Raw genomic sequence first — 12,072 nt, forward strand, 5'->3', positions numbered from 1 at the left:
TTTCTATCCATTATGTCAAAACAGAATTTGTATGGCTGGGCACTGATGTTGGTCAAGAAAGCCTCTTGATGTTCCAGTTCATTCCAAAGCAGTTCAGTGGAGCTGAGGTCAGGGATCTGTGCAGGCAGCTGGAGTTTCTTTAAACTGAGATCTTGCTTTGTACACAGGCGCACAGTCACACTGGAACAGGAAAGGGCCTTCCTTAAACTGTTGCTGCAAAGCTCTTTTAAATTATTGATTTATTACACCTGTTAGTAATTGTTGTGGCTCAACACATACATTGAAATTGAGACTGGGTGTCCATATTTTTGTCCATACAGTCATCAAGTCAAGACTAGTTTTTGGTTTAACCTTACAATCTTTGAAGGTTCGAGCACAGCAAGTGAACCACACAGACCACCGCCTGTGGCATGTTTGGCCTTATTGCTTGCCTGAAAATAGCTGCTTTTAATTCTTAGGTGTTTTGTAAATACCGTTTATTCATTTTACAGTGGCAGCGAATGAAGAGATGATTTGAGTTTAAACAACATGTTTTTGACTCACACAAGGATTCATAGACATCAATTCCATGGTGTAATTCATTGCCTCTATGTGAGGCAGAAACTCTTTTCATTTTTAATGAATGAATGTAACATTAGAGAAACAATGGAGTGTGAAAAATGGTATGAAGCGTTGTACATGTACGTACTGGTACTATCCTGCTGGTACTGTCCTTGTGAGATAAGGCTATGTATAATATGCCATTTGCATTTTGGGTGCCTGTCACAGAAGACATATATGTAAAACTTTCTGTAGTAATATTGCCTCTTAATGGCTTCTTCTAGCTTGTAGTATGCACATGTACTGTTGTACCATAATACTGAATGTAGTTCAAATTTTATAACGTCTATGTGGTGAAAAAATCTTTGCATCGGATTAAAGTGACTGTAAGGTGGATCTGTCTTTATTAACCGAATAATATGAATATACTCCTATTGGCCATGGGTATTAATCACCTGTATCATGTTAAGTGAAAGATGTTACTAAACAATCTCAGTGCCATATAGTATTATCGTGATGTACATTCTGTACAAAGCATATCAGCTGACATTACTATTTTATGTACAATCATTTTCTGATTTTTGGATGTATGTCCAACCTCACATGTTACTTGAATAGTACTGCATTATTTAATTATGTTTACAATTACATCTCTGAAAGTTCCAGTCTTGTAGTTCCATTAGTCCTTACTGTCATAAGATTTTCTTGATGTCAAATATACAGTACCATCAAATCACAGTTACTTTTTATACTGTTCTTGCCTTAACATGTTTGTCAATCAAAATAAAGGGTAAAGTTTGTTTGTATTTGATTGTCTGTATGTCTGTACTGTAAGAATAAAAGATGAAGATTGCTACTGTCTTATGCAAAAGTTTGGATACTCCTGTACTCCTGGTAGAAATTCAATTTATTGTTATTGTTCATTTACTTTTACTATACTAGAAAAATAGCTAAATGTACAATTCTAACTGGGGTATCCAAACTTTTGCACAAGACTGTACATTGGAGCACAGAATGGCAGAGCATAAACACATTATCATAGTTCAAAATCTGTTTGCAGCAATACAACAGCATAATGGTGGGTGTTTTCGCCACCTTTTCAATCTCTGCGGTTGCTTCTAATTCTGAGTAAAGGACCCATCTGTGAAGAGGTTTGCTAGCCTACACTTAGAACATTCTAGTATGGACCGAATTCTAAAACTTGAAAGCATCCTAAGAGCAGGCATTATGCATTAGATGAAAATTAAGACTGCTTTAGTAAAACTGTATCTTGAGTATTCCTCCAGGCATTCACTGATATATCTGTGTGAATCCACTCCAGCGAGCGCCTGGATGTTTCCCGTAATGTGTCTATTTCATTAAGTAGCACCTAGGTACAGTTGAAAGAAAAAGTTGATATAACCTATTCTGGCTGTGAAGAGATAATTGAACACTAGGTTTGGACCTCATGTCTCCACCTAAATGGCTGGTGGTCTTGGCTAATAAAGGATCAAGCCAACTATAGACCTGCACAGGAAAAGTAAAAAAAAAGTGTGTGTGTATATATATATATATATATATACAGTATATATAAGCTTATGTGTAAGGCAATTGTTGATGTATTGCATCTTTGGACTATATCAGACACACGACTAGGGAATTTGAGTGCAGTAGAATTATAGCAAGCTTGTTTGGCTCAATGTTTTTTATGATATTACAATCTTTTTGTTCCTGGTCAGAATTTTGCATGCATTCCAAAAATGCACTGGGAGGTTGAGACAGTCTAAACTTCTAGAAAATGTACATACAACACTGCTTTTATACTACAACATTAGTGATCCAAGCCTTTTTTTTATCTAACATAAGTGCCTGAACCTTACCAGTTCTGTCTTGACTAAACAAGCACAAATAACTACAGACACACTCAAGATATACATATTTAAAACATTCCACAATAAGCAGGTGAATTGGTGAGAGTATAATAACTAGTATTAAAAGGAAGATACACCAACCAGGCAAAGATGGGTCCAGGTTCAACACAGTATGACAAACTTTGTGAGATCGTTGTAAATCAGTTCTCACTGTAAGAAAACAGACTATTTAGGCCTTTAATCATATACCATTCATAATATATAAAACAAAAAAATGAATTCATGTTTACAAGTGACTGTGAACATGCAGTCAGGTTAATTGGAGACACTGAATTGCTCTATAGATGAATAAGTGTGTGTATGTATGTGTGCCCTGCGATGGACTGGTGCCCCATCCAGGGTGTTACTGTATGCCTTGCGCCCACTGTCCCCGTGACCCTAATAAGCGGTTAAGACAGTGAGTGAGTGAGTGAGAGTGTATACTGTCACAGTACTGTAAGTCGCTTTGAATTAAATCATTTACATTTTCAGCATTTAGCAGACGCTTTTATCCAAAGCGACTTACAGTATACAATTTAAGCAATTGAGAGTTAAGGGCCTTGCTCAAGGGCCCAACAGTGGCAACCTGGCAGTGGTAGGGCAATTGTAGCCTAGTGGTTAAGGTACTGGACTAGTAATCCAAAAGTTGCTGGTTCAAGCCCCATCACTGCCAGGTTGCCACTGTTGGACCCTTCAGCAAGGCCCTTAACCTTTAATTGCTTAAACAATACACTGTCAAAGTACTGTAAGTCGCTTTGGATAAAAGCGTCTGCTAAATGCCTAAAATGTAATGTAAATGTAAATGAAACGGCAACCTTCTGATTACTGGTCCAGTACCTTAACCGCTAGGCTACACCTGCCCTGGTCAAGGTACAGTTTCATTGCTTTCCGCCGTGCATGTTTTAAAATCCGACTAATTAAAAAGTAAAGGATCCATTGCATTATTTTAACGTCGTTTGACATCTTAACAGAAAAAAAATTACATGTAGGTTTGCATTTGAAAGGATGAAATGCTGAATTGAATACAAATAGGCTTAAAAAGCAATCAGCTCACAGCTCAGCGCATTTATTGTATTTCAGTTCATGCAACAATAAGAGGAATCAGTGCAAAATAGAAATAAATTCAATCACTACAGTGGAAAAGTGAAATGCATTACACACACACACACACACACACACACACACACACACACACACGCACGCACGCACGCACGCACGCACGCACACACACACACACACACACGTGTCATTACTTTTTCCTCTCTATAGGAGGCGCTGTGACCCCACTCACGCTGCACTGGTGCATATTCAGTCGTTGTTTAGTTTAAACGGCAGCGGGGATAAACATAGCAACAAAACACCACACAGCGCTGGAGAATCACTCATTTACAGAATCTAAACGTTATTCCTGTATTTAGAAATGTCATGGCTTCAAAATCCGACCAGCTGCTCATTGTGCTCTCTATTCTCGAAGGTTAGTGTTTCTTTAATCTGCATGTTTGGAAGATTAGCATAAGTAGAGCTGCTAGCTCATTAGCTAGCTACATTGCTAACAACAAAAGTAAACGTTAACGTTAAAAATGTCCTAGTATCGCTGTTTGGTAATTGTTGGCGTGTGTAAATACATTTTATAATATTTTTTGCATATTTGCAAATAAAAAATGCTGTTAAGTTTAGTTAGGCAGGTTAGTTATATTTGTTGTAGTCTGTTTGGTGACAGTTAAACCGCAGCTGTTGTATCCAAGCAATGAAATCTGTTACCACCAGCTTCACACTTCACATCTATACATTAATGTTAGTTCCCTTCTGAATAATAAAATCAGCTGCTGACACTACTATTACGATTATATACACCGATCAGCCATAACATTAAAACCACCTTCTTTCTACACACACATAGAAGCACTTTGTAGTTCTACAATTACTGACTGTAGTCCATCTGTTTCTCTACATGCTCTGTTCTTCAATGGTCAGGACCCTACCAGGACCACCACAGAGCAGGTATTATTTAGGTGGTGGATCATTCTCAGCACTGCAGTGACACTGACATGGTGGTGGTGTGTTAGTGTGTGTTGTGCTGGTATGAGTGGATCAGACACAGCAGCGCTGCTGGAGTTTTTAAATACCATGTCCACTTACTGTCCACTCTATTAGACACTCCTACCTAGTTGATCCACCTTGTAGATGTAAAGTCAGAGACGATCGCTCATCTATTGCTGCCGTTTGAGTCGGTAATCTTCTAGACCTTCATCAGTGGTCACAGGACGCTGCCCATGGGGCGCTGTTGGCTGGATGTTTTTGGTTGGTGGACTATTCTCAGTCCAGCAGTGACAGTGAGGTGTTTAAAAACTCCATCAGCATAGCTGTGTCTCATCCACTGATACCAGCACAACACACCCTAACACACCACCACCATGTCAGTGTCACTGCAGTGCTAAGAATGATCCACCACCCAAATAATACCTGCTCTGTAGTGGTCCTGTGGGGGTCCTGACCATTGAAGAACAGGGTGAAAGCAGGCAAAAAGGTATGTAGAGAAATAGATGGACTACAGTCAGTAATTGTAGAACTACAAAGTGCTTCTATATGGTAAGTGGAGCTGATAAAATAGACAGTGAGTGTAGAAACAAGGAGGTGGTTTTAATGTTAGGCTGATCAGTGTATAATGAGTATATATCACACATTTAAACATGTTACATTTCAATGTCAACAAAGTATCAAACAGCAAAGAAATGTGTTTGTTGGGTAAAATATTGCTGACGAATTAAATGAGAAGATAAACCAGGGCAAAACTTATTCTTTGGCTTTTTTTCTATCAGCTTATTTTTACACCATGTGGATTAAGTATTTTTTTCCAACCACATTTATTTCTTACAGGTGTATAAAATTATATATACACCCTGCTACTATTAAATACTATATCAGGCAGAAAGGTGGCTCAGTGGGTAGCACTGTCACCTCACAGCAAAAAGGTCCTGGGTTTGATCCCCAGGTGGAGCAGTCTGGGTCCTTTCTGTGTGGAGTTTGCATGTTCTCCCTGTGTCTGTGTGGGTTTCCTCCGGGAGCTCCGGTTTCATCCCACAGTCCAAAGACATGCAAGTGAGGTGAACTGGAGATACAAAATTGTATGACAGTAAAATCTTAATAAATAATCAAAATAAATTAAAATACAATATCATTCAGTGGTCAGCTGTTATAAAGTCATGTTCTGTTTTCTCTTCTGATATTAAGTGTATGAGAAAAGCAGTTACTAACAGGCATTTTAGGCACTATTCTAAATCATACTTTATAACACTTAGTAAGTCATACCATAAATTATACCAGAGCATGAAATAATCACCTTGCTTTTATCATAGGTCGTCAGTTCCCCAAGAGCCAGCGACACACACTGGTGGTACAAGCAAAGTTTGATGGGGAACAGTTAGCAACAGACCCTGTGGAGCATAACGATCAGCCACAGTTTTGTACTGAGCTAGCATGGGAGCTTGATCGCAGGACTCTTCACCAGCATAGGTTTGTATGTATAATGTACTTGACCAGGGTGTTGTTTAGCATAATTCTTCATTTTAATAACTGGTTTATTTTTTACTGTACAGACTCCAGCGGACACCCATTAAGTTGCAGTGTTATGCAGTTGATTCAAATACTTCTGCGAAGGAATGTGTTGGGTATATTGTCCTGGATCTCAGATCACTACAAGAGGTTAAGCAGGTAAGTTCTGTCTGGATGCAGAGGTGGACGAGATCTTAAAAACAGTGACTGAATTAAAACCGTAAATACAGCTGAGCAGGCAAATTCTTATTATTACAACTTAAATGGGAGAATTTAAAGCAATGTGACCCAACTAACAGACTTGCACAATGTTTAAAAAGTCATTATAGCATATATCAGACATGGACAAGTGACACTACTTAGAGGCCTGCCTCTACAAATCTAGAATTTAGAGTAGGACTGTAGCTTCTTATAGCAAGGGTCAGTCTGAAAAACCTGCATTTCTGGCCCAACATCTATCACAGGTCATTCTAGAATTGTATTTTTGAGGGAAAAAGGGTGGCTGTACTTTCCTGTAAATTCCCTGTTCCTGATGTGTATAAACGTTATTCATCTAAATATTTGCTTTTTTTTTATAGCCTCCAAAATGGTATCCTTTGCTGAGTAGCAAGTACACCAAACTAAAGCCAGCGTTGTTGTTGAGCATGGTCTTGGAAAATGATACAAAACAGCAGCCTGATCAACCTGAGCAGTTCAAGGCAAAGAAAGCTCCAGCGAGGCCAGGTAAATGCAACTGTTTTATTTTTTATTTTTTTATTTAGCATTATTTTAGAAATGAATTAGATTTTCGGGTGTCAGGTTTTCAAGGGAGCTGAATTTAGCTCGGTTCATAATATCTTATGTGTAATGCATTGCTCTTTATATAAGTTTCTGCATGGAGGTAGAGCTTTTAACTACGGATGTAACGATGCACCATAAGACAGTTAAAAATCGGTGCACAGGTGTAACGATTCGAATCGGTTATTCATTTAAGATGAATCGATATTCACTTTAAATGTCAGAGGGCGCTGGTGCTGTTCACCTTGCCTGGTTGATGGCACTTCACAAAGATACCAGGTGGGGGATTTTCCAGGCAAATTTATTTATGTGAGGATACTTTCTTTATTTGTATTATTTATTTATATAATGTTGGATTTAATTAAATTTTTTTACACAATAAGCATTATTTGGCATAGTTTGTACCTACCTCAGAAATAAAAGGACATTCATTATTTAGATAAATAAAAGATGTTATTTTATTTTTTTAAGAGAAATAATAAAAGGAAACTGTCATCATTTGTCTTCAATTTCATTTTGATTAAAAAAATCGGGAAAAAAATCGTATCATGAACCCAGTATCATAAATTGCATTGCATCATGGGTAGAGTGTATCGTTACATCCCTACTTTTAACTCTTTATACTTTTTACAGCATATAGCTTTGTTATATAACTCTTCTCTCACCCTGTGTGTTGTAGGTTCTCCTGTAATAGCAAATCTAGAGTCAATAAAATTGGAGGCTGTTCTAAATGAAGAAGAAGGATACCATCAAATCGGACCAGCAGATCTTTGCAAAGACTTTTTTGTTTTGTCAGTCACTGTGGCCTTTGCATCCAGACTGGAACAGGTGACTCTCTTTTGTTTTCCATTATATTTTATAATGATACACCAAACAACCAGTAAAGACCATGGTGATGTGTAGGGCTGCCACTAACAACTATTTTTCTATTGATTAATCTATAGACTATTTTACCGATTAGTTGATTAATCTAAACGATACGTTTCCTCTAAAAAATGTCATTTTTATTTTAACAACGAACTGTATGACATCATAATATGGCACAAAACTAAATGTACATAGGGTTTATGTCCATATTATCAATCTCTCAAGTGCTCTGCTCCATATTAAATCAAGTGCAACATGTGTTTATGGCATTCCGTACACAAAGTAAAGTGCTTAACCATATAGCACAGATGAAATAGTTAGAGGTAAAGACAGAATGAGCCCTGATTCTAACCTACACATTCACTCAAAACTTACTTCTAAGCGATGTAAACAAAGTGGTAAGTGTTTCACATGAGTTGCTTTTTGCGCTTTGAGCCCAGCGCTTGAGTGTTGCTTCTGACATGAATGCACCCTAAACTGAACTCGCTAAGAAATGCGGTTTTCCAAGATCTCACGATTAAGAAGCTTAATGAAACAGTATAGACGTGCAACATTGCGATAGTGCTGCTGTGTAGTATGCAACAAGTAGTGCTGAGGGAAATCATATGAACGGTTATATGAATGGAGATGTTGTAGAAATTAAAAGGGATCATTTATAAGCATAGTTTTAAAAACGATACATCGATTTAAAATACTGATGCATCAACGTCATTGATTAGGTTGACCCATCGCGGCAAATGGAAGGCACCATTTGGGTTTGATTTTTAGGTGGAGTGATCTGGGTCCTTTCTGTGTGGAGTTTGCATGTTCTCATGTCAGGGTAATTGGAGATACTTAAATTGCCCAAGATGTAAATGTGTGTGTATGTGTGTTTATTCTGTGATGGACTGGCGACCGGTCATGGGTGTTTCCTATCTTTTGCACAGTGAACTGTAAACACTGATTCCCTAAATAGGATACAGAGGTGGTAAAACAGACAATAAATGAATAAACTGACAAAAGTACAAAACGATTTCCAAACTCCCTCTCTTATTGTATAATTTAAACAAATGTAAATGTAAAATGCTCAAAAGCTGGGATATAGGTATTTTTACCATTTTGTTACATCACTTTACCTAATAATACACATTTTAATGATGCTTGATACAAGACTTCAGCTGCTCAACAGTCTGTGGTGACCACTGTCTGATACTCCTCTTCGTGATGGACCATACATTTTCAATAGATGACAGATCTGGACTGCAGGCAGGCCAGTCAAGCACTTTTACATTTGTGAATAAAAAAGTCTTTCAAAAACGTTTTGACAATCTGACCAACCTGTGTTAACACGCCTGAGTTCTGTGTGTCTTTGGTCATAACTTGGCAAAGCAGTAAGAAAAGGAAAAATAAGAGAAAAATAAAAAATCTTTTATTGTATGCTTTAGTTAATTTCCAGTTCAACAAAGCTGGCCAAAGAGGGATCAGAGTTTTTCTTCTTTTACTCTCTACTGGGCAATGATGTCACCAGTGAACCCTTTAAAAACCCCATCACTCCAGACTTTGAGCCAGAACGAGCCTCAGTACGGATCTGCAGCAATGAAAAGCTTCTACGGCTCTTTTTCAGACAGCAGCAAAACCTTCAGGTAATCCAAGTAACCTTTTATTCTCATTGTATAAAGTACTATAAACGTAATGCCTACTTTTGTTCAAGTCTTACCTCTGTGCATGTTTTAACATATAGCTCCATCTCTGCTGTGGAAACCAGTCTCTTGGGAGCACTGAGGTCTCTCTTGCTGCACTGGTGAAGAGCAGTGTGGACCTGGTCAGTCAGGTGGCCACTGTAGAGGGAACCTTTGTCTTGAAGCCCCCAAATCGCTCAAAGCTGAACCTTCAGTCAGTCGCTGCAGATTTACAGCCAACGGTTGGGGTGGCAGTAACACTGAGACGAGAGACAGTTGGTGCTGAGGTATACAAAGTGCTTAAGTAATGTCATGGGTTAAATTGTTCTATCTATCTATCTATCTATCTATCTATCTATCTATCTATCTATCTATCTATCTATCTATCTATCTATCTACAGTGTATCACAAAAGTAAGTACACCCCTCACATTTCTGCAGATATTTAAGTATATCTTTTCATGGGACAACTTGACACAAAATGACACTGACACAATGAAAAGTAGTCTGTGTGCAGCTTATATAACAGTGTAAATTTATTCTTCCCTCAAAATAACTCAATATACAGCCATTAATGTCTAAACCACCGACAACAAAAGTGAGTACACCCCTAAGAGACTACACCCCTAAATGTCCAAATTGAGCACTGCTTGTCATTTTCCCTCCAAAATGTCATGTGACTCGTTAGTGTTACTAGGTCTCAGGTGTGCATAGGGAGCAGGTGTGTTCAATTTAGTAGTACAGCTCTCACACTGGTCACTGAAAGTTCCAACATGGCACCTCATGGCAAAGAACTCTCTGAGGATCTTAAAAGACGAATTGTTGCGCTACATGAAGATGGCCAAGGCTACAAGAAGATTGCCAACACCCTGAAACTGAGCTGCAGCACAGTGGCCAAGATCATCCAGCGTTTTAAAAGAGCAGGGTCCACTCAGAACAGACCTCGCGTTGGTCGTCCAAAGAAGCTGAGTGCACATGCTCAGCGTCACATCCAACTGCTGTCTTTGAAAGATAGGCGCAGGAGTGCTGTCAGCATTGCTGCAGAGATTGAAAAGGTGGGGGGTCAGCCTGTCAGTGCTCAGACCATACGCCGCACACTACATCAAATTGGTCTGCATGGCTGTCACCCCAGAAGAAAGCCTCTTCTGAAGTCTCTACACAAGAAAGCCCGCAAACAGTTTGCTGAAGACATGTCAACAAAGGACATGGATTACTGGAACCATGTCCTATGGTCTGATGAGACCAAGATTAATTTGTTTGGTTCAGATGGTCTCAAGCATGTGTGGCGGCAATCAGGTGAGGAGTACAAAGATAAGTGTGTCATGCCTACAGTCAAGCATGGTGGTGGGAATGCCATGGTCTGGGGCTGCATGAGTGCAGCAGGTGTTGGGGAGTTACATTTCATTGAGGGACACATGAACTCCAATATGTACTGTGAAATACTGAAGCAGAGCATGATCCCCTCCCTCCGGAAACTGGGTCGCAGGGCAGTGTTCCAGCATGATAATGACCCCAAACACACCTCTAAGACGACCACTGCTTTATTGAAGAGGCTGAGGGTAAAGGTGATGGACTGGCCAAGCATGTCTCCAGACCTAAACCCAATAGAACATCTTTGGGGCATCCTCAAGCGGAAGGTGGAGGAGCGCAAAGTCTCGAATATCCGCCAGCTCCGTGATGTCGTCATGGAGGAGTGGAAAAGCATTCCAGTGGCAACCTGTGAAGCTCTGGTAAACTCCATGCCCAGGAGAGTTAAGGCAGTTCTGGGAAATAATGGTGGCCACACAAAATATTGACACTTCAGGAACTTTCACTAAGGGGTGTACTCACTTTTGTTGCCGGTGGTTTAGACATTAATATCTGTATATTGAGTTATTTTGAGGGAAGAATAAATTTACACTGTTATATAAGCTGCACACAGACTACTTTTCATTGTGTCAAAGTGTCATTTTGTCAGTGTTGTCCCATGAAAAGATATACTTAAATATCTGCAGAAATGTGAGGGGTGTACTCACTTTTGTGATACACTGTATCTAATACAAATGTCTTAGGTTTAAATGTGACACTGCTTTATTTCTAAATTTGTGTGTATGATATGCCTAAACCTAATATGATTTTTAATGATTTGTGCAGGTTATAAACGTCACTGACCATTAAGCTGTTTCCATTTTTATTTGACATTTTTGTTGTTGGATCAGGCTGTAATTGCAGCAGTAATGAAGAATCCCTTCGGCCCGCCCTCCCTCAGACCTAGCCAATTATGTCTGTGAAGGCACCTGGCCGGCCAATAGCAGAACTGAGATTTGAACCTGAGAGCTTGGAGGGTTAGTGCTAGTGTGCTTTATTTCTGCACCACCCAAGCACCCAAAAGCTTTTTTTCTAAACCAACAACAAGTAAAGCTGCTGCTCATCCCAGTGCACTTTGATACAGAAAGAAACTATTGTGTCATCAAATGTTATTGATCAGTACATTTTATGACATTTATCTTGACTTTAAGACAATTTTATGTAGTAGTTGGCTTTTAGGACAGTGGTAGCCTAGTGGGTAAAGCTTTGGGCTATCAGTTAAAAGGCTGAGAGTTCGAATTCCAGCTCTGCCATACAACCACTGCTGGGCCCCTTAGCAAGGCCCTTAAACCTTTCGGCTCCAGGGGTGCCGTACAATGGCTGACCCTGCGCTCTGACCCCAGCTTCAAAATGAGCTGGAATATGTGAAAAAAAGAATTTAATTGTACTGTACAACTGTATATGTATAAATGACAAAGGCATTTTATTCCAAAAGTCCTACCT

The 12,072-nt window shown here is 39.1% G+C and overlaps 1 protein-coding gene across 2 annotated transcripts in view; it reads left to right on the forward strand.

Moving 5' to 3' along the window:
• The first annotated feature begins 3,771 nt into the window (after positions 1-3,771).
• cep120 (centrosomal protein 120) overlaps positions 3,772-12,072 on the forward strand; it is a 31,226-nt gene continuing 22,925 nt past the window's right edge. Inside the window, exons 1-7 of one of the 2 annotated variants that reach the window (XM_062998309.1) lie at positions 3,772-3,903; positions 5,786-5,942; positions 6,026-6,140; positions 6,560-6,704; positions 7,438-7,586; positions 9,050-9,247; positions 9,346-9,579. In XM_062998309.1, the coding sequence (XP_062854379.1) occupies positions 3,855-3,903; positions 5,786-5,942; positions 6,026-6,140; positions 6,560-6,704; positions 7,438-7,586; positions 9,050-9,247; positions 9,346-9,579 (1,047 nt within the window). In that variant the 5' untranslated portion in view covers positions 3,772-3,854. The remainder of the gene's footprint in view (positions 3,904-5,785; positions 5,943-6,025; positions 6,141-6,559; positions 6,705-7,437; positions 7,587-9,049; positions 9,248-9,345; positions 9,580-12,072) is intronic. The other variant, XM_062998310.1, reaches the window with a different exon arrangement.

This window comes from Trichomycterus rosablanca, chromosome 7 (genome assembly GCF_030014385.1).
Source record: "Trichomycterus rosablanca isolate fTriRos1 chromosome 7, fTriRos1.hap1, whole genome shotgun sequence".
In the NCBI taxonomy this organism is placed as follows: domain Eukaryota; kingdom Metazoa; phylum Chordata; class Actinopteri; order Siluriformes; family Trichomycteridae; genus Trichomycterus; species Trichomycterus rosablanca.